The following is a 22,171-nucleotide window of genomic DNA, read 5'->3' as shown; positions in this document are numbered from 1 at the left end:
TTATATTTGAAAGAACCCATCATGCCTCAAAACTCACAGTTCAGACAAGGAGGAGAGTTTTGAGAGAAACCACAAAGAGGCTACCAATCACATTGCAGGAGCTATGGGGTAGAGTAGCTGGGACTGGAGTAAAGCTGCTCCAGTCAACCATTTTAAGGGTTCTGCATAACATGGAATTAAATAGGTGGATAGCACAAAATAAGCGATTACTCAAAAAGAACTCTGTGAAGACATTGCAGGAGTTTGTTGCAAAGCATAATGATGGTAAAGTTGCAATATGGGAAAAAGGATTTGTCGTTAGACAAGACCAAGATAGAACTTTATGGCCAAAATTTAAAGATTTAATACTGCCCACAAAACCCCATAATGCTGATAGCATTATTTACCACAAGCATACAACATTGTCCAATTAACCTTTGATAATCTCCATATCTTTAGCTTTTTTGTTACATACTATACCTGCGTTATACACTGTTATGTATATTCCTAAGAGAAAAGCTAAGTAAAAAATGAAGTTTTTTCTCTGCCTCTCTCTGTGTGTATCAATTATAAAACTGCATTGCATTAACCACAGTAACAGTCAAATCCAGTGTATTTAAAGGTGCTTATTGTTAATTGTGATAGTATGAATATCAGGAGATGCACAAAATATTGTATTATGGCTAGTCAATTTAACATCAGCAAATACATATTTATTTTGCAATAACATATTAAAAATATAAACCACCAGTTTCATAATGATCAACATGTTATCAATATTGTTCTTAACATGATTGATCTATATTGAAATGCTTTATTGGAAATGCGATTTAGGTAGTTAGTAAAGAAATATTATGCTTCATGTAAATGGAGCTATATTATAATTAGTCAGACATCCTTTCCATGTTGGAGGCTTAGCAGCTATTCGGTTAGTCAGCAGTAACATTGATAATGGGTGCTTGTCAATTGAAAGAAAAAATAAAGAAACTGAGTTGTGACTTATGATAGTTTAAATAACAACAGCTTTTCAATTACAGTGATCCCTCGCTATATCGCGCTTCGCCTTTCGCGGCTTCACTCTATCGCGGATTTTATATGTAAGCATATTTAAATATATATCGCGGATTTTTTGCTGGTTCGCGGACTTCTGAGGACAATGGGTCTTTTAATTTCTGGTACATGCTTCCTCAGTTGGTTTGCCCAGTTGATTTCATACAAGGGACGCTATTAGCAGATGGCTGAGAAGCTACCCAACTTACTTTTCTCTCTCTCTCTCTTGCTCTGACTTTCTCTGATCCTGACGTAGGGGGTGTGAGCAGGGGGGCTGTTCGCACACCTAGATGATACAGACGCTCGTCTAAAAATGCTGAAAGATTATCTTCACGTTGCTACCTTCTGTGTGCAGCTGCTTCCTGAAGCAACATGCTGCACGGTGCTTCGCATGCTTAAAAGCTCAAAGGGCACGTATTGATTTTTGACTTTGTTTTTCTCTGTCTCTCTCTCTCTTTCTCTCTCCCTGCTCCTGACGGAGGGGGTGTGAACTGCCGCCTTCCACAGCTTTGTGCCACGGTGCTTCGCATACCTAAAAGCCAAACAGCCCTATTGATTTGTTTGCTCCTTTGAAGAGGAAGATATGTTTGCATTCTTTTAATTGTGAGACAGAACTGTCATCTCTGTCTTGTCATGGAGCACAGTTTAAACTTTTGAAAAAGAGACAAATGTTTGTTTGCAGTGTTTGAATAACGTTCCTGTCTCTCTACAACCTCCTGTGTTTCTGCGCAAATCTGTGACCCAAGCATGACAATATAAAAATAACCATATAAACATATGGTTTCTACTTCGCAGATTTTCTTATTTCGCGGGTGGCTCTGGAACGCAACCCCCGCAATGGAGGAGGGATTACTGTATACTATTGCATTTCTCAAAATTTCATCATTTGGCAGTAATCATGTTAGTTGAATTGTTTGTCATTTTTTGGTTAAATTCAAAATAAAGCGTATTTGCCATACTACTGATTGCTTTTGTTACTTCACTGTAGGGATGTTAAAATCAAGATATTTGGTAAAAGAATAAGAAATGTGCAAGAGCTCCTTGCCTAAATGTCTGATTTATAATTTTAATATGCTGCTACAAAATAAATATGTATTTGGTGATGTTAAATTGACTAGCATGTTGCCATACTCACCACACAACGAAACAGCTCAGGATCCCAGTTGGCAACCCCAAAGGCAGACACACGGTCCAGTCTCACCCTACATAGGTGACCATCTATCTGCTGCAGCCAGGTGTTACTTGGGCATTGCCTTGGCCTGGTCCAGCTGCTTGGGCCCTCAACAATGAGGACCCTGCGAGCCAGATCACCCTCGGGGGAATTGTACCACCTGGCCATACTGCCATAACTGACAACTCTGTGAGCAATAGCTCTTTTGACACAAATTCAAGCCAGTGGTACCCAAGGATTCTCCAAAGAGACGTGGTACCGAAAGAATCCAGTCTTCACCTCAGGTCAAACGATAGCATCCAAGTAGCATATAGCATAAATAGCAAAACAGGAAGCACCAGGACTCTGACTTGGACCTTCGTCCTTTTGCACTGATATCAGGAGCATCACACACCCCTTTCTGTGACCTCATGATAACTCATACTCTCCCAGTCCATCTACTGACTTCATAGGAAGAGACACCAGAGACATGAATGTTGCTGCCAAGGTAAGTAAACCTCTCGATGAGGCAGAGAGATACACTGCTGATGGCTGTTCCCAAGAGGTCATTGAAGGCCTGGATCTTGGTTTTTATCCAGGACCGGTGTATGCCCAGAAACTTCGATTCCTTGCTTAGTCTCTCAAGAGCCCTGATCAGAGCCTCCATTGACTCCACAAAGATGACAACATCGTCGGCAAAGTCAAGATCAATGAATCTTTCTTACCAACAGATGCCCCAGTGCCGCTGGACTTAACGACTCGCCCAGCACCCAGTCCATGCAACCACTGAAGAGAGTAGGAGCAAGAACACACCCCTGACAGACCCCAGAATCAACTGGGAAATACACAGAGTTCTGCCTCCTCTCTGTACAGCACTCACAGTACCAGTGAAGAGACTGGCCATGATATCCCGCAACTTTGAGGGGGATCATGCAAAGTCTCAGGATGTTCCACAGGGCAACTCGATCAACTGAGTCAAACGTTTTATGAAAATCAACAAAGGCTGCAAAGAAACTGTGCCGATATTCACATTTGTGTTCCATGAAAACCCTCAGTGCTAAGATGCTATTGATGGTAAACTTCTTAGTCGTAAAACCAGACTGCTCCTATTGTAAGTAGATGAGCAAGTGATCACAGATCCTATTTAAGATGACCCTAGCGAGGACCTTACCTGGCACCAAGAGCAGTGTTATCCCCCTGCAGTTACCGCAATCCAGGGGTCACCCCTTTCCTTTCCAGAAAGGAATGACAAGTCCTGTTTTCCACTTGGTTGGGATGATGCCCAAATGGAAGCAATGGTTGCTTGCAATGAAAGTAGGATTGCCTTACCACCTTGTATGCCACAGATCCCTGAAGCCTTGACTACCCTTAGCTGGTTAACCTCCTGTGCAATCTCTGTGAGATTGGGTTGTTCACAGCTAATTGGAGGATCAGCCTCAAGAACCATGTGCCCAGAGATGTCCAAAGTCCCAGGTGGAGGATCAGCTTTAAAAAGCTGCTCAAAGTAGCCGGCCCAGTAGGTCACAACTGCGGCATCATCCGTACGAACCATTCCATCACCTGCTCTGTCTATGGCTGTCCAAGAATCAGATTTGGATGTGCGTAATACTTTGATTCCTTGGTAAGCAGGGTGCGAGTCACTAGACCATAGATGGTGTGTCATTTGCTCAAAGATTCCTCTAACAAACACCTCTTTATCTGCCCTCAGAACCGTCTCAGCCATCCTTCTCCATTCCCATTACAGACTGGAGTTGCTGTCAAGCCGTGTGCTGTGACTCCTCTCACTGATATCCAGGGTGCCCTGCGAGATGAAAGTCCTCCTTCTGGGAACACTGGCAACACCAGCACAAACCTCAGAAACCTTCAAGGTCTTGTCACTCAAGGTCTCCCACATTACATTAGAATCGGCAGTCACACCCAAGTCTGCAAGCTTCCTCACACAAACTTTGTGCAGATTTGTTAGAAACAGCCTGATCTTGGAGTCTGGCCTGGTCCAGCGTCATTCTCATAGTAGGGTGGTAACCTACTGGACCTAAGCTGGATCTTCAGAGTAGAAACAAGTGTGTGGTCTGAATTCACTAACTGGGCACTTCTGTAGACCCTGCAGTTTTGTAGGAGCCTCCAGTGTCTGCCCACGAGGATGTGATCGATCTCCTTCACAATACCACCAGTATTGGAGTACGAAGTCCAACGATGCAGCTCAGGGTGCAGGAGCCATCGATCTGCAGCCCTTGACCTTTTGCAAAGTCCAGGAACATGGAGCCGCTTTCACCACAGTTGCCAGACTCATGGGGACTGACACAATCCTCGTAGCCAGCCCTGTCAGTACCAGTGCTACTCCCTGAGTATGACATCCATCATAGTGACCAAACCAATAAAAGGTATACCCACCTCAGAGAGTGCTGCCACTGAAATGCGAGTTTACAAAGCTCCTCTGACGGCAGAGGAAGATGATCATCATGCTGTAGAGACAAGACGTTCCACACGCCTACCCAGATGGGCTGCCTCAAATTGGGGCCCAAGTGCTGCCATGCAGTGGGTGACGCCTCAGCACCAGACCAGTTTCAGCCCCCAACAAGCCTGACATCACTGGTTGTCCGGCAGTTTCGAGTCTTCTGGGGATATGAGGCTCCTGAGGCCTTTTTCCCCATCGCCTTCATAATGCGTGCAGCCTTCCTTAGTGTGGCTGCAACAGATACTCCTGTGGAGAGCAGAAAGGAGTCCTGTCTGCCATTTTGGAGCTGTGTGAAGCTCTGTAAATTGACTAGCCATGATAGAATATTTTGTGCATCTCCTGAGGCTCATACTATGACATTGACATAAGCTCCATTAAATACACTGGATTTGACTGTCACTGTGATTAATGCAATACAGTTTTATAATTGATACATATAGACACAGAAAGACAGAGAAAAAACTTTATGCTGGCATCATTTTTTGATTTGCTTTTGTCTTGGGACTATACATAACAGGATATAATGCAGGTATAGTATGTAACAAAAAATCTAGAGATGTCTTCTCTCACTCTAAAGTGCCATATGATGAGGATATTAAGACAGAATTTTAGAAAGGACAAAAACGACGATTTCAACAAAGGCTTCCGACATTCATTCTACGCTATGGGATTCTTCTTACTGCAATGTATACTCAGAAATTAAGTGACTGCCATGTGTATCACTAAGAGGCATTTGAAAACAGAAATGACATCTAGACACAGAAAAGAATGCAGTGGGTTTGTCTGGTTAGATTAAGTCACTAGAATGTGAAAAATGAGATTCAAATTACTCTATAAAAGAAAGTAAAGTACTAAAATAACACAAAAATCTGGCACCTGGACACTGATATTTGGTGAGCTGTGAAACCTGTCACAAGCCTGTAGGTTCAACAAGAAAGAAAACTAAGAATACAAATTGTTTGGTTTTAGAGGCACTGTTTTAAAATTTCAATTTTCCTTTATAAAAATGGACTTGTCAAACAATGTACTGCTTATCAACATGCCTGTAAACTGAAAAAGTGACCTAGCTGCAAGCAAGCAACATCATAATCACTCAAAATGGTTAAAGTGGCAAGAGCCTGCTGATCAAACTATATAAGTTATATAAGATAAAAAAAAATTCCTGTTGTACTCTCCAAGGGTGGAATGGTGGCTCTGAGGCTAAGGGTCTGCACTGGCATCTGGAAGGTTGCAGGTTTAAATCCTGTTACTGCCAGAAGGGATCCTACTCCATTGGGCCCTTGCACAAGGCCCTTAACCTGAGAAATGCTTCAGGCATGCTGTACAGTGGCTGACCCTACGCTCTGACCTGCAAAGGTCATATGAAAAGACAATTTCCCCCTTGGGAATTAATAAAGCATATCTCTCTATATATATAAAAGAAAATCCTGGAATGGAAAGCAAATGCAAGGCTACGATACGTGATAATCATGATAGACATTTTAAAGACCCGCGAGACCAAGGAGATTTACCACGGTGCGTCTCGTGGGGACCGTAAACATGAGACTTGGTGCCAAGAGATTGACCCAGGGCCATAGCAAAAAGGACAGTGGCTGTACAGGCTTTAAAAATATCGAAGGGCAGCGCTACTGCAGCTACCCCAACCGAACGCGAGCAGCATTATATATCCTGCAGGAAAGAATTCAACCACGCCTGCAGCCATAAATAAAAGACAGGTATTGCTTTTATGTCACGTGAGACCAGGCAGTGAGCCATCATTTAAAACAAGTCAACAGACCTCTAATCTAGCAGTTGTTAGATTGCTTTTGGCAGGCAAGCATCATGTGCTACCAGCTCTTAAAACAATGACATGCGACAGGCAGAAGAGGCAGCTAGCAAGCAGCAAAAAGACAGCAAATGATCCAAAGGCATATCCTTAGCGTACGTTCAGCCGCAACACCCTCTACAACACGAGCAGTATTATACGTCTGGGAAGAAAGAGATGTAACCACGCGCGAGGCAGGAAATAAAGAAACAAGTATTGTTTTACAAATGTTTTTAAAGTAAAAGTGAAAATAATGCATATGTAACAATTCACAAGAAAATAACAATCTTTTTAAATTGTAGATTGCCTGCCTAAGGTAAAGTCATCCCTGATGAATGGGGACGTGGGAATGAGGGGTCCTTTCATTGGATTAGCGCTATTTCAGATGTGGAATGGCAAAATGGGGGAGGCAGCTTGATGAATGAGGTCTCCAGGACTTAAAACAAATCCAAATCATATTATGTGATATCATCTAATGTGAAATTCTACTCTGTACTTCTAGAATTTTTATTTTTATACTGTATTGAGGATTTATTCTGTTTTATGTATTGTACTGTATTGTATTGACCCCCTTCTTTTGGACACCCACTGCACACCCAACCTACCTGGAAAGGGGGGTCTCTCTTTAAACTGCCTTTCCCTAGGTTTCTTCCATTTTTTCCCTACAAGGGTTTTTTTGGGAGTTTTTTCTGGTATTCTTAGAGGGTCAAGGCTGGGGGGCTGTCAAGAGGCAGGGCCTGTTAAAGCCCATTGAGGCACTTCTTGTGTGATTTTGGGCTATACAAAAATAAATTGTATATCCGGTAAACCAAACACAGTGGTTGGCGAGCGAAGCCCCCTAGTTAAATCAAAGAAAGTGCTGTGTTAAGTTTGAGAAAATGTGGACATTTCTTACTGTACCTATACTACTCCAGTATTTCAGGTACACTTCCTCTCTACTTCGCTAACTCTCGGCTTGACTATATGTTCACTTCAGTTTCCATGCCTGTATTTTATGATGCCAATGTGGAAAAACCTATTGTGTTTTACAGTGCCTTGAAAAAGTATTCATCACCCCCAAAACTATTTTCACAATTTATTGTCTCAGGTTCTAAACTTAGAATATATTAAAAGTAAGAATGTTTCTTGTAGAACTACAACACTATATCATTCCAAATCAAAAGAAACTTGCTTTTTAAAAATCAAAAGTTAATATTTTGACATTTGAAAAATAATCAATGCATCTTGTAAAATTCTAACTTATATCAGGTGCAGTATATTGCCTTACCTACTCCACTTATTTTTTTAAGATTTCCACCTATGTAGAAATTGGTAGATTTCCTTTTCAGCAGTTAAATACCTTCTCTCTTTCTAAACAGCAACAGATTTTCCACAAAGGTAAAATGAACATTCAGAAGCAGTTAAGGATAGCATTATAGAGAAATATAGATCTGGGCAACCAAAATATATCCTTACACATTAACCTAATCAATTTGCAAAACATCACTGAGGAAATATTTCAGAGATGCTTCAGAAAGTCTTCTGGGCCAGTGATGATAAACTGGAATTTTTTGGCTTAAACACAAAGTGATTTCTCGCATATACCTATTATTACATATTATCCAGATGACACCATCCCCACTGTGAAATGTAGTGGTGACAGCATCATGTGGTAGGGAAGCTTTTCAGCAGCAGCAAGTTGCAGTTTGGTTATGATTGATGGGGATACGAATGCTGAACAATACAGACAGGTCTTTTAGAAATTCTAAGCTGCTATGAAAGTTTGTCTTTAAGGTGGAAAGTGATCCAAAGCACCATGAGAGCCACAATGGATTGGCTTAAAATTAAGAAAATTGATGTCCTTGAGTGGCCTAGTCAGAGTCCTGACCTTAATCCTGATGAAAATCTCCAGTGAGATATAAAATTTGCTGCCCACTCTCACGCCCGTCCACTTAACTGGTATAGCTTGAGCAATTTTGCAGTGCTGAATAGCCAAATCTTGCTCCATCAGATTGTGCAAAATTAGCAGGGATTTAGCCAAAAAGACGAATTTCTATGATAGCTGCAAGGGATGGTTTAACCAAGTACTGAATGGGATGAAATTAGTTCTTACAAATTGTTGGCATTTCAGTTTATAAAATTTCATTTTTAATTATTTATAATTTCCTTTTTCTTTTTTTAGTGGCAGAAATAAAAAAAAATTCCCATTAATAATATTTTATACTAGCCGACGCCCACCGTAGCATACGGTGGTGTAAGAATAGGAACGGAAAATGGTGAGAAAGGAATTCAGAAATCAAGAAGAATTAAATACTTCTTGAAAGACACAGTTGTGAATAGGTGTGGTGGAGAGAACAGATAATGAGTCGAAAGATCTAACCCTAGAAAAAGCCACGTACAACTGACCATGGCTGAAGACTGGTTGTTGTAGATTAACGCAAATCTTTGCAAACGTTTGTCCTTGGGACTTGTTGATGGTCATGGAGATGGCGAGTCTGAGTGGGAATTGTGTGCATTTAAATTTAAAAGGGAGATTGGTGTCGGAAGGAAGGAGAGAGATTCTGGGAATGAAGATTGTTTCAGAATTTAGGAAAGCGATCAATTAGCACTCAATAATCGTATGTATTCGGGTAACAATGAGTCTTGTTCCGTTGCAAAGACCTTTTGATGGCATAAGATGACATTGTACAAAAACCTGTCGACAGAGAAGATACTGTCGTTCATTTTATAACAAAGGCTTAGGAAACAACCATTGCAGTATAACGAAAATACGAAGGAGTGAAATCAATGCCAAAGGTCGACAGAGTACTTTTCTGTAGCAGGCTACGGAAAAGACTCCCAGGCTCACACATGGCTGAAGTGAACGCTCACGCGGTCAGGCTAGATATAGGGCGGTGACTGTGACATCAATGGAGTCATGAGAGTTGAGTGGGGAACCTGGTAGTCCGAAGGAGGAATAGGAATCGAGAAAAGCGGCGTGTGGGTGTATGGGAGGCCTCAGGTAGCGTGGAGAAGGGTTTGGAAGAGCAGGAATAAGAATTGAGAAATGCCGTGTCGGCTGCATGTTGGCGGGACCGCTTTTGAACAGGAAGCAGGACGAACCAGAAGAGAAATATATATAAGAGATCAGAATCCCAGGTTTTGACAACTTGGAAGAAAAAAAAACAAAGAAAATGGTTTGGGGCTTAGTAGTTTTTGATAATATTGGCTTGGGAGGAAGAGTTCATAACTGGTTTTACCTGGGCCTGTCAGTGGTTGTTTGATATAATACTTGATTTGGGTCAGTTGTGCAATTTGATGTATAGCTTCCTTGTAAAACTGCATGTCCATACTATATATTGCAGTCCTGTTTTCTCCCGCAAAGTACATTCTGTTTGAGGGAAGGGGAATGGGGTTTAGCTTTAGGCGCTTATGATTTAACTTTATTTCATAACCAGTTTTCATTCTTGAAAAATGTAAACAGTTTTTAATCACATCCCTACTTACATACTGAATAGTTTATTTTGGGTGGATTTTACTGTATATATGAATCATCTTTACCTTTTCCCCCAGTAAATTAAAATAAAATGCGTTCTAAATTTAAATCTCTACAAAGTATCTAATGTATTTTTTTTTTTAAATAATCATCCCTTTATTGACCTTATTGACATCTGCCACCAACCAGTATTGCTTCATTATTACACCAGTATTTCCTTTCCTTCTATAGTTGATGACTGTATATTCATCAAATGTTAATTATATAGAATAGCCTTCTTACCATAATTTAATTTTTTTGCAACAATACTTAATTTTCCTTCTTGCAAAGATCATACAGTATGATAATAAACATTTCACACTACCACAACACACTTGTCATTACGTTTTAAAGGTGTACTTCTTTGGTCATATTACGGTTGTGTCACTATGTTAGAAAAATATTTGCTCTTGATATGTTTTCTCTTTTGTTTGAAACAGGAGGATGGTTCTGATGTTGGTGTAGGAGGAGCTCAAGTAACCGGCTCTAATACCAGAAAGCACATACTTCAAGTTTCCACGTTCCAGATGACAATATTAATGCTTTTTAATAATAGAGAAAAATACACTTTTGAGGTATCATTGAAATATTAATACATTAGATTCCAATAGTTTGTTAAAATGAAAGAAATGTAAAACAATACATAAAATTCTAAAGCAGTTTATTTATATCAACAGTGAATAATAGTTTATTTCATATTAAATGTGGCTGCTGATGCCTCATGGTAATGTGTAGTAAACTATGTCGGTTTTGTGCTTAGTTGTATTCTCTTTTTAGTTTTTGTCAGACAGGACAGTGGTTAATATTTTAGTTGTGAATTCTGTGTGTTATATTATTTATTACATGCAAGTTTTTTAAATTTCTGTTTGTAATTCATTGCATGCCTAATTGTACAGGAAATCCAACAAGAGACAGATATTCCTGAAAGAGAACTGGTAAGGGCATTACAGTCATTGGCATGTGGCAAGCCAACACAAAGAGTACTTACAAAGGAGCCCAAATCCAAGGAAATTGAAAATGGACATGTTTTTACAGTGAATGATCAGTTTACTTCAAAACTACACAGAGTAAAGATTCAGACAGGTATGTATAAATCATAACTTAAGTAGTTTTAATGTTTAAACAACAAACTTATCTAGTAACTTTGGGATTGAAGTAGTGGCTTACAACTTGGGTGGAAGATCTAGTATGATGGGTTGTATACAGTCATGGCCGAAATTATCGGCACCCCTGGAACTTTCCCAGAAAATGCACCATTTCTCCCAGAAAATTATTGCAATTACAAATGTTTTTGTATATACATGTTTATTTCCTTAATGTGCATTGGAACAACAGAAAAAAAGCCAAATCTGACATCATGTCACACAGAACTCCAAAAATGGGCCGGACAAAATTATTGGCACCCTTTCAAAATTGTGGGTAAATTGTTTTATTTCAAGCATATGATGCTCGTTTGAACTCACCTGTGGCAAGAAACAGGTGCTGGCAATATAGCAATCACACCTGAAGCCAGTTAAAATGGAGAAAAGTTGACTCAACCTTTCTGTTGTGTGTCTGAGTGTGCCACACTAAGCATGGAGAACAGAAAGAAGAGCAGAGAATTGTCTGAGGACTTGAGACCAAAAATTGTGGAAAAATATCGACAATCTCAAGGCTACAAGTCCATCTCCAGAGATCTTCATGTTCCTTTGTCCAGTGTGCGAAACATAATCAAGAAGTTCACAACACATGGCACTGTAGCTAATCTCCCTGGACGTGGACGGAAGAGAAAAATTGATAAAAGACTGCAACGAAGGATAGTCCGAATGGTGGATAAACAACCCCAATCAACTTCAAAACATATTCAAGCTGTTCTGCAGACTCAGGGTGCAACAGTGTCAACTCAAACTATCCGTCGATATCTGAACGAAATGAAACGCTATGGCAGGAGAGCCAGGAGGACCCCACTGCTGACACAGAAACATAAAAGAGCCAGACTGGAGTTTGCCAAAATGTACTTGAGGAAGCCAAAATCCTTCTGGGCGAACGTCTTGTGGACAGATGAGACCAAGGTGGAGCTTTTTGGTAAAGCTCATCATTCTACTGTTTACAGAAAACGGAATGAGGCCTACGAAGAAAAGAACACAGTATTTACAGTCAAACATGGTGGAGGTTCTAAGATGTTTTGGGGATGTTTTGCTGCCTCTGGTACTGGATGCCTTGACTGTGTGCAAGGCATCATGAAATCTGAAGACTACCAAAAGATATTGGGGTGCAATGTAGGGCCCAGTGTCAGAAAGCTGGGTCCGCTTCAGAGGTCATGGGTGTTCCAGCAGGACAATGACCCCAAACAAACCTCTAAAAGCAGTCAGAAATGGTTGAAGACAAAGCGCTGGAGAGTTCTGAAGTGGCCAGCAATGAGTCCGGATCTAAATCCGATTGAACACTTATGGAGAGATCTCAAAATTGCTGTTGGGAGAAGGCGCCCTTCAAATCTGAGAGACCTTGAGCAGTTTGCAAAAGGAGAGGTTGGAAATTCCGGTTGAGAGGTATAACAAGCTTGTTGATGGTTATAGGAAGCGATTGATTTCAGTTATTTTTTCCAAAGGGCGTGCAACCAAATATTAAGTAGAGGGTGCCAATAATTTTGTCCAGCCCGGTTTTTGAGTTTTGTGTGAAATGTCAGATTTGGATTTTTTTTTTCTGTTTTTTGTGTTGTTCCAATGCACATAAAGGAAATAAACATGTGTATACCAAAACATTTGTAATTGCAACAATTTTCTGGGAGAAATGGTGCATTTTTCTGGGAAAATTCCAGGGGTGCCAATAATTTCGGCCATGACTGCATGATTTGCTGGAAGATCTTTTTTCCATGTTTCCCACAGATACCATGTCTGTTTACAGGAAATACAGCATACTTTGACATTACTTCATTTTCCTTAAAAGTGTGAAATAGTTGCTGGTACAGAATAAGTCAGTACATTTAGTTATATCAAGGACATATAAGCATAATTAAAATGCCTGCACATGTGGTACCCCCTTCCTCATTATTGTATTGAAAGTACAGAAGCAGTTATTTTGACACTTATATGGCTACATTGGTTCAGATTGTGCTGACTCAACAGTTCACTTGATTGACTACCTAGATCAAAATGTGATCTTCTGTAGTTTGCAGTTAGAAGTTCAGAAATATTCTACCTGCTCTTAACACTCCATATAACATTTCCACGTGCTTACTAGCATATTTCATGGCTTCATGTGGCAAAAGAGAAAAGTAATAAAATAATCTGCATAGTTAATAGTAATGATAAATGTTTCACTTGTTAATTAAATTATTGGATCATTTATTAAAGGAGCTTGGTGGGTTTGTGCATTGCATTTGTAAGGTTACTAGTTTTATTTTTTGACATTTTATTGTTAAATCATGGCAACATACATAATATACAGTGGGGGAAATAATTATTTGATCCCATGCTGGAATTGTAAGTTTGCTCCCTTACAAAGAAATGAACAGTCTCTAATTTTTATGGTAGTTTCATTTTAATGGAGAGAGACAGAATATAAACTAAAAATCCAGAAAGAAACATTACATAAAAGTTATAAATTGATTTGCATGTCATTGAATGAAATAGGTATTTGATACCCATGCCAAACATGACTTAGTGGAGGACTTGGTGGAGAAACACTTGTTGTTGGCAAGCATAGCAGTAAGACGTTTCTTGTAGTTGATCACCAGGTTTGCACAAATCTCAGGAGGGATTTTGGCCCACTCCTGTTTACAGAAACCTTCTAAATTCGTTAGGTTTCTTGGATGCCGCTCGGCAACTCGAAGTTTCAGCCCCCTCCACAGATTTTCTATAGAATTGAGGTCTGGAGACTGGCTGAGCCACTCCATGACCTTAATGTGCTTTTTCTTTAGTCACTCCTTTGTTGCCTTGGCGGTATCTTTTGGGTCATTGTCATGCTGGAAGACCCATTCACAACCCAGTGATGATGTGGGTCCTGCTCCATGCTCCCATCTTACTGTTGGGAGCCTCTTGAACCCGACACCATCGGTAATGTAACTGGATGAGCTGGACAATGAGGACACCAAACTAAGCAAGGGGAAGGTGCAGAGTGCAGAAGTGCTTTTTTTGTAGAAATGAACAAAACAAATCCAATCAGTGTTCAAAAGAAGTGCAGTGCTCAAAGTCAATAAATAAATAAATCCATAAAACCAGGATGAAATATGGAGGATAAAATAATCCAATAAATATCCCATTGAAAAATGAGGTTAAAGATCAATAATGGCTGGAAGCAGTCCTTTAAAAAACTCAGTGACTTCTTTAACTGACTCCCATCCGGGCCTTGCAACAGGGGAGTCACCCTACCTGCAACTGACCTTCTCCTACTGGTCTGGTAGCTTTCCGACGCCTGGCTTCGTAATGCTACGCCAGATCGAGACTCAGGTTCCCTAGTGATCAGGGCGCTCACGCTGGGGCTTCAACCTCCCAAGCTTCCGACTCCTGCTGCCTTTCGCGGCAAGCTGTCCTTGATCATAGTCACTCCTGCTTCTCTGCAAAACTCAGCAGGAGTGACCCAATCCATCTGCCCCCGAGTTCTGGCCAAACACCCTGCTAGGGCTTGCTTTCCAGCTGCCAGTCATTATTACAGCAAGCCTGCTCTCGCGCGCTCCTGCACCGGCTCCTTCTCCAGCCTTCTGCCTTTTCTCCTTTTTAACCTCCATCCTTTTCTTTTTCCTCTTCTTTTCCTCCCCTCCACACTCGTTTTCCTACCATTTATAATGGGGACATGGCACAGGTGCGGCGAGTAGCAGCTCCCGGCATCAATTACAGACATGAGCGATCCCACACCTGTGCACTTAAGTGCAGAAACGCCCAAGCCCGTATTGCGCCCAGGAACCGCACTGGCCACACTACCACACCCCCTTTTTAAGCCGTGAGTGATGTCATTATTTATTTACAAAGTGGCCTTTCTTTCTGAGCTGTGGACCTGCTATATCACAGACCCATCTTCAGTGTTCTGGCCGAGGGAAGGAGGTTCTCGTCCAAGATTTTAAGGTACATGGCCCCGTCCATTGGCCCCTCAGTGCAGTGAAATCGTCCTGTATCCTTAACAGAAAAACAGCCCCAAAGCATAATGTTTGCACCTCTGTGCTTGACTGTGGGGATGGTGATCTTTGGGTCATACTCAGCATTTCTCTTCCTCCAAATACGGCGGGTCGAGTTGATACCAGAGAGCTCGATATTGATTTCATCTGACCACAGCACTTTCTCCCAAGCCTTTTCTGAATCATTTACATGTTCACTGGCAAACTTAAGACGTGCCTGTACATGTGCCTTCTTGAGCAGGGGGACCTTGTGGGGGCAGCAAGATTTCAATCCATTACAGCGTAGTGTGTTACGAATTGTGTTCTTGGTAACTGTGGTCCCAGTTGCCTTCAGATCATTAACAAACTGCTCCTGTGTAGTTTTAGGCTGATCCCTTTCTCATGATCATCCTCACCCCATGAAGCAAGATGTTGTATGGAGCTCCAGACCAAGGGCAATTGATGGTCATTTTATATTTCTTCCATTTCAAATAATCACAGTTGTCACCTTCTTACCAAGCTTCTTCCTGATGGTCTTGTAGCCCATTCCAGCCTTGTGCAGGTCTACAATCTTGTCCCTGATGTCCATTGACAGCTCTTTGGTCTTACCCATTGTGGTGGAGAGGTTGAAATGGATTCTGTGGACAGGTGTGCTTTATACACATAATGAGTTGAGATTAGGAGTATCTGTAATTGATTGATTGATTGTAATCGCCAATCTGTGGGAGCCAGAATTCTGGCTGGGTTGTAGGGGATCAAATACCTATTTCATTCAATGACATTCAAATCAATTTATAACTTTTACATAAGTGTATTTCTGGATTTTTGGTTAATATTCTCTCTCTCTCCATTAAAATTAAACTACCATAAAAATTAGAGTCGGTTTGGTTCATTTCTTTGTAAGTGAGCAAACTTACAAATTCAGCAGGGGATCACATACAGTGCATCCAGAAAGTATTCACAGCGCATCACTTTTTCTACATTTTGTTATGTTACAGCCGTATTCCAAAATGGATTAAATTCATTTTTTCCCTCAGAATTCTACACACAACACCCCATAATGACAACGTGAAAAAAGTTTACTTGAGATTTTTGCAAATTTATTAAAAATAAAAAAATTGAGAAAGCACATGTACATAAGTATTCACAGCCTTTGCCATAAAGCTCAAAATTGAGCTCAGGTGCATCCTGTTTCCCCTGATCATCCTTGAGATGTTTCTGCAGCTTAATTCGAGTCCACCTGTGGTAAATTTAGTTGACTGGACATGATTTGGAAAGGCATACACCTATCTAAGGTCCCACAGTTGACAGTTCATGTCAGAGCACAAACCAAGCATGAAGTCAAAGGAATTGTCTGTAGACCTCTGAGACAGGATTGTCTTGAGGCACAAATCTGGGGAAGGTTACAGAAAAATTTCTGCTGCTTTGAAGGTCCCAATGAGCACAGTGGCCTCCATCATCCGTAAGTGGAAGAAGTTCGAAACCACCAGGACTCTTCCTATAGCTGGCCGGCCATCTAAACTGAGCGATCAGGGTAGAAGGGCCTTAGTCAGGGAGGTGACCAAGAACCCGATGGTCACTCTGTCAGAGCTCCAGAGGTCCTCTGTGGAGAGAGGAGAACCTTCCAGAAGGACAACCATCTCTGCAGCAATCCACCAATCAGGCCTGTATGGTAGAGTGGCCAGACGGAAACCACTCCTTAGTAAAAGGCACATGGCAGCCCGCCTGGAGTTTGCCAAAAGGCACCTGAAGGACTCTCAGACCATGAGAAAGAAAATTCTCTGATCTGATGAGACAAAGATTGAACTCTTTGGTGTGAATGCCAGGCGTCACGTTTGGAGGAAACCAGTCACTGGTCATGACCAGGCCAATACCATCCCTACAGTGAAGCATGGTGGTGGCAGCATCATGCTGTGGGGATGTTTTTCAGCGGCAGGGACTGGGAGACTAGTCAGGATAAAGGGAAAGATGACTGCAGCAATGTACAGAGACATCCTGGATGAAAACCTGCTCCAGAGCGCTCTTGACTATAGACTGGGGCAATGGTTCATCTTTCAGCAGGACAACGACCCTAAGCACACAGCCAAGATATCAAATCCAACCTGATGGAGCTTGAGAGATACTGCAAACAGGAATGGGTGAAACTGGCCAAGGATAGGTGTGCCAAGCTTGTGGCATCATATTCAAAAAGACTTGAGGCTGTAATTGCTGCCAAAGGTGCATCGACAAAGTATTGAGCAAAGGCTGTGAATACTTACAGTGGTGTGAAAAACTATTTGCCCCCTTCCTGATTTCTTATTCTTTTGCATGTTTGTCACACAAAATGTTTCTGATCATCAAACACATTTAACCATTAGTCAAATATAACACAAGTAAACACAAAATTCAGTTTTTAAATGATGGTGTTTATTATTTAGGGAGAAAAAAAATCCAAACCTACATGGCCCTGTGTGAAAAAGTAATTGCCCCCTTGTTAAAAAATAACCTAACTGTGGTGTATCACACCTGAGTTCAATTTCCGTAGCCACCCCCAGGCCTGATTACTGCCACACCTGTTTCAATCAAGAAATCACTTAAATAGGAGCTGCCTGACACAGAGAAGTAGACCAAAAGCACCTCAAAAGCTAGACATCATGCCAAGATCCAAAGAAATTCAGGAACAAATGAGAACAGAAGATCTATCAGTCTGGTAAAGGTTATAAAGCTATTTCTAAAGCTTTGGGACTCCAGCGAACCACAGTGAGAGCCATTATCCACAAATGGCAAAAACATGGAACAGTGGTGAACCTTCCCAGGAGTGGCCGGCCGACCAAAATTACCCCAAGAGTGCAGAGACGACTCATCCGAGAGGTCACAAAACACCCCAGGACAACGTCTAAAGAACTGCAGGCCTCACTTGCCTCAATTAAGGTCAGTGTTCACGACTCCACCATAAGAAAGAGACTGGGCAAAAACGGCCTGCATGGCAGATTTCCAAGACGCAAACCACTGTTAAGCAAAAAGAACATTAGGGCTCGTCTCAATTTTGCTAAGAAACATCTCAATGATTGCCAAGACTTTTGGGAAAATACCTTGTGGACTGATGAGTCAAAAGTTGAACTTTTTGGAAGGCAAATGTCCCGTTACATCTGGCGTAAAAGGAACACAGCATTTCAGAAAAAGAACATCATACCAACAGTAAAATATGGTGGTGGTAGTGTGATGGTCTGGGGTTGTTTTGCTGCTTCAGGACCTGGAAGGCTTGCTGTGATAGATGGAACCATGAATTCTACTGTCTACCAAAAAATCCTGAAGGAGAATGTCCGGCCATCTGTTCATCAACTCAAGCTGAAGCGATCTTGGGTGCTGCAACAGGACAATGACCCAAAACACACCAGCAAATCCACCTCTGAATGGCTGAAGAAAAACAAAATGAAGACTTTGGAGTGGCCTAGTCAAAGTCCTGACCTGAATCCAATTGAGATGCTATGGCATGACCTTAAAAAGGCGGTTCATGCTAGAAAACCCTCAAATAAAGCTGAATTACAACAATTTTGCAAAGATGAGTGGGCCAAAATTCCTCCAGAGCGCTGTAAAAGACTCATTGCAAGTTATCTCAAACGCTTGATTGCAGTTATTGCTGCTAAGGGTGGCCAAACCAGTTATTAGGTTTAGGGGGCAATTACTTTTTCACACAGGGCATGTAGGTTTGGATTTTTTTTTCTCCCTAAATAATAAAAACCACCATTTACAAACTGCATTTTGTGTTTACTTGTGTTATATTTGACTAATGGTTAAATGTGTTTGATGATCAGAAACATTTTGTGTGACAAACATGCAAAAGAATAAGAAATCAGGAAGGGGGCAAATAGTTTTTCACACCACTGTATGTACATGTGATTTCTCAGTTTTTTTATTTTTAATAAATTTCCAAAAACCTCAAGTAAACTTTTTTCACGTTGTCATTATGGGGTGTTGTGTGTAGAATTCTGAAGAAAAAAATGAATTTAATCCATTTTGGAATAAGGCTGTAACATAACAAAAGGTGGAAAAAGTGATGCGCTGTGAATACTTTCCAGATGCACTGTAATTACTTCCCCGACTGTAATATAACATCCTCCAATCTGCTTAATAGAATGCAAGGCTGTGAGTGATATTTTTTTCTTATAGTGCTCCTTCATTGTACTTTTGGATTTTTGTTTGTGTTTTTAATGATTGTTCGGCCAGTCTGGTGTATGATGTGTTTTTTAAACATTTGCATGTGCTTTGCACTGTTCTCTTTCCCTTTAATTTTGGTAGACTTCACTCTAAACTGATATACAACTTGTTGCCTAATGTTGTTTACCACCATGCTAAACAGTATGCTGACAAGTTTTATTTTTATAGTTGCTGCCAAACAAGGAGAGTCTGATCCGGAAAGAAAAGAAACGAGACAAAAGGTAGATGATGACAGAAAACATGAGATTGAAGCTGCCATTGTTCGTATTATGAAATCAAGAAAAAAGATGCAACATAATGTGCTGGTAGCAGAGGTGAGTTTTTTGTTGGTCAGTTAACCTATGTTTTCTGCATCAATGTTGATTAACTAAATATTAACTAAGAGCCCCTATTGCATCACTAGAGTGTAGGAGACTACTTTATTCGTAGGCAAAAGATAAGTCTGTAAAAGTTGTGGTTATAGGACAGCTGTTGCATAGCAAACTATGTAGCATCACAAAGAATATTTTTCTTTTTTGTAACAAATATTAGTGTGCAGGGTGCTTGCTCATCAAGTGGCTAAATAATAAATATTACATATCAATTTTAATTAAATTCTACATTTACTTATTTGGCTGATGCCTTTATCCAAAGTGACTTGCAATATTTATGATACCAACATTTCTTTTTGGTTTTCCAATTGGAACACAGGCAGGTCAAGTTACTTGCTCAGGGTCACACAGTGGCAGTAGCGGGATTTGAACCAACAACCTCAGGGTTTGAAGTCCAAAGCCTTAACCTCTACACCACACTGCCTGGTCTTCATCTATGAGATGAAGAGGAGACTCTAATGCAGCATATGTGTTTAGGCCTTGTGCTGTTGCTCAGGGTCACACAGTGGCAGTAGCGGGATTTGAACCAACAACCTCAGGGTTTGAAGTCCAAAGCCTTAACCTCTACACCACACTGCCTGGTCTTCATCTATGAGATGAAGAGGAGACTCTAATGCAGCATATGTGTTTAGGCCTTGTGCTGTTTCAAAACAAACAACATTTTATATTGTTTGTGTTTTTCATAGTAACAGTAGCAAATAAACAATGCACCTGTGCTGAAAATCTGAAGGACATTATTGATGCCTTAGGATATTCAAAAGCACATGCACACTGTGTTTCAAAAGGTGTAATTGCTGATGAAACTGTAGAAAGAAATGTTTTCCTCTTCCATTACAAGGCAAAGGATGAAAACGTTTTGTCATGAATCATGATAAGGGGATGAAAAAGAAGTCACTTTGAACTGGAAACCAAATGATTGTCAATTGAATTGCATCATTCATCTTTCCCTCAGAACAGTTTAAGGTTGTTCTTCCAGTGGGGAAGTCATTGCCACTACATTTTGGAATGTACAAGTGTCTATTTTGCTAGAAATTATGCCACGTGGTCAAATAATTAACTCGCATCTGTACATTCAGACTCTGAAGCTGTTATTGAAGTGTTTAGGAAAGAGGTTCACCTCAAAAATGTTGCTGAATTCATCCTTCAATGCAATACACAACAACACACAAAGTTGAAGAGACTCTGAGCAAACTCTGCCTCTCTTCCTCCTTGTCCACGTTTAGTCCAGGCCTTGCCATCTAAAATTTCCACCTTTTTCGGGATCTTAAAGGCACCATACATGACAAAAGGTTTGGGAGTGATGAAATTATTGAAAAGGTGAAGAATTGGCTATAAGTGCTGACCTGGTAAGACCATTTGCATTGAAAAGCCAAAAATGTTTGTTTGCTATACATATTTAAAATCAACCAATTGTTTAAAAAGAAGTCCCAGAAATGTGTTCATTATTGGAAATGCTGATTCATCAAGCACACTGGTGCTCAGGTAGGCACTAAGATAGCAGTAGGTCCTTATTATGTAAGTAATTCATCATAGATTTGCAGGAATTGCATTTTGTTGTCAGAATTCTTTTTTATCGTTTTAAGTCCAGAAATCCTAAAATTTTTGTTTTTATTCACATACAGGTGACTCAGCAGCTGAGGGCTCGTTTCTTACCAAGCCCAGTTGTAATTAAAAAGAGAATTGAAGGACTTATTGAGAGAGAATATTTGGCACGAACACCTGAGGATCGCAAAGTTTATACATATGTAGCGTGAAATGCATTCATTGAGTTAAAAAATATTTTGGACTACATTATAAGCATGAACTGGGAAGTTCCTTTTAATTAAGCAAACACTGGGAAGACCTCTTCTCCATTTAAAACAAAGAAAAAGTGTTCTAGAATATTTAAATCAGGCCTCTATTCCCTGTGAGAATTTTCAACATGAATGGATCCAGCTTCAAGCTTTTCACCACTTTACCCTCGTAGAGATCGCCTCTAAACAATCCTTGGGAATAATGTGAATGCACAGCATTGTTTTCAAAACTGTAAAAACAAAAAAAAAAAATTAAATAAAAAAATCACAAAAATGGAATATTGTTCATATGAATAAAATACTTGTTGAAATTTCTCTCCCCACTTCTTAATGTTGATGTAATTGTGTTTTCTTAGTGTTTTGCAGCACCTTGCTTGATTGTACAGATTTGAAGTCAAATGCAGCAAATAAGGTTTGACAGTTTTAATCTAAATTAAATCTGCAACTGATGGATCATTTCTGTAGCACCTAGCAAGGGATGCTTTGTAGCATGCTATATTTTACCAATTGGAGCTTTTCACTCATGCTAGTAGTAAAATGCTTCATTTTGGTGGGGGACTAATGTACATTTTCAACCCAATATTTCCTACTCCTTTTTGAAACTGGGTTCTTCAGAGTACGGTTCATGAGGGATTTTTGGTTATTTTTTTATTTTTATTTTTTTGTTTCTGACAGGCTGATAAAGGATTCGATTTAACACGTTTTACTGTGTATAAAATGTAAAATAATTCTGTCATTGTACTCACTAAGAGGTCAATTGTACAGACCCTTGTTTCCATCATATTAAACGTTTAAAAAGGAAAACAGAGAA

The 22,171-nt window shown here is 40.4% G+C and overlaps 1 protein-coding gene across 2 annotated transcripts in view; it reads left to right on the top strand.

Annotated features, from left to right (window-relative positions):
• The window catches only part of cul3b (cullin 3b), a 123,209-nt gene extending 101,038 nt beyond the window's left edge, over positions 1-22,171 (top strand). For both annotated transcript variants that reach the window (XM_051923899.1, XM_051923900.1), the window contains 4 exons: positions 10,372-10,506; positions 10,828-11,014; positions 19,365-19,510; positions 21,190-22,171. In XM_051923899.1, the coding sequence (XP_051779859.1) occupies positions 10,372-10,506; positions 10,828-11,014; positions 19,365-19,510; positions 21,190-21,321 (600 nt within the window). In that variant the 3' untranslated portion in view covers positions 21,322-22,171. The remainder of the gene's footprint in view (positions 1-10,371; positions 10,507-10,827; positions 11,015-19,364; positions 19,511-21,189) is intronic.

This window comes from Erpetoichthys calabaricus, chromosome 2 (genome assembly GCF_900747795.2).
Source record: "Erpetoichthys calabaricus chromosome 2, fErpCal1.3, whole genome shotgun sequence".
Taxonomy (NCBI): domain Eukaryota; kingdom Metazoa; phylum Chordata; class Cladistia; order Polypteriformes; family Polypteridae; genus Erpetoichthys; species Erpetoichthys calabaricus.
Note: the sequence above shows the minus strand (reverse complement) of the source record. Positions and strands in the feature narration are given on the sequence as shown.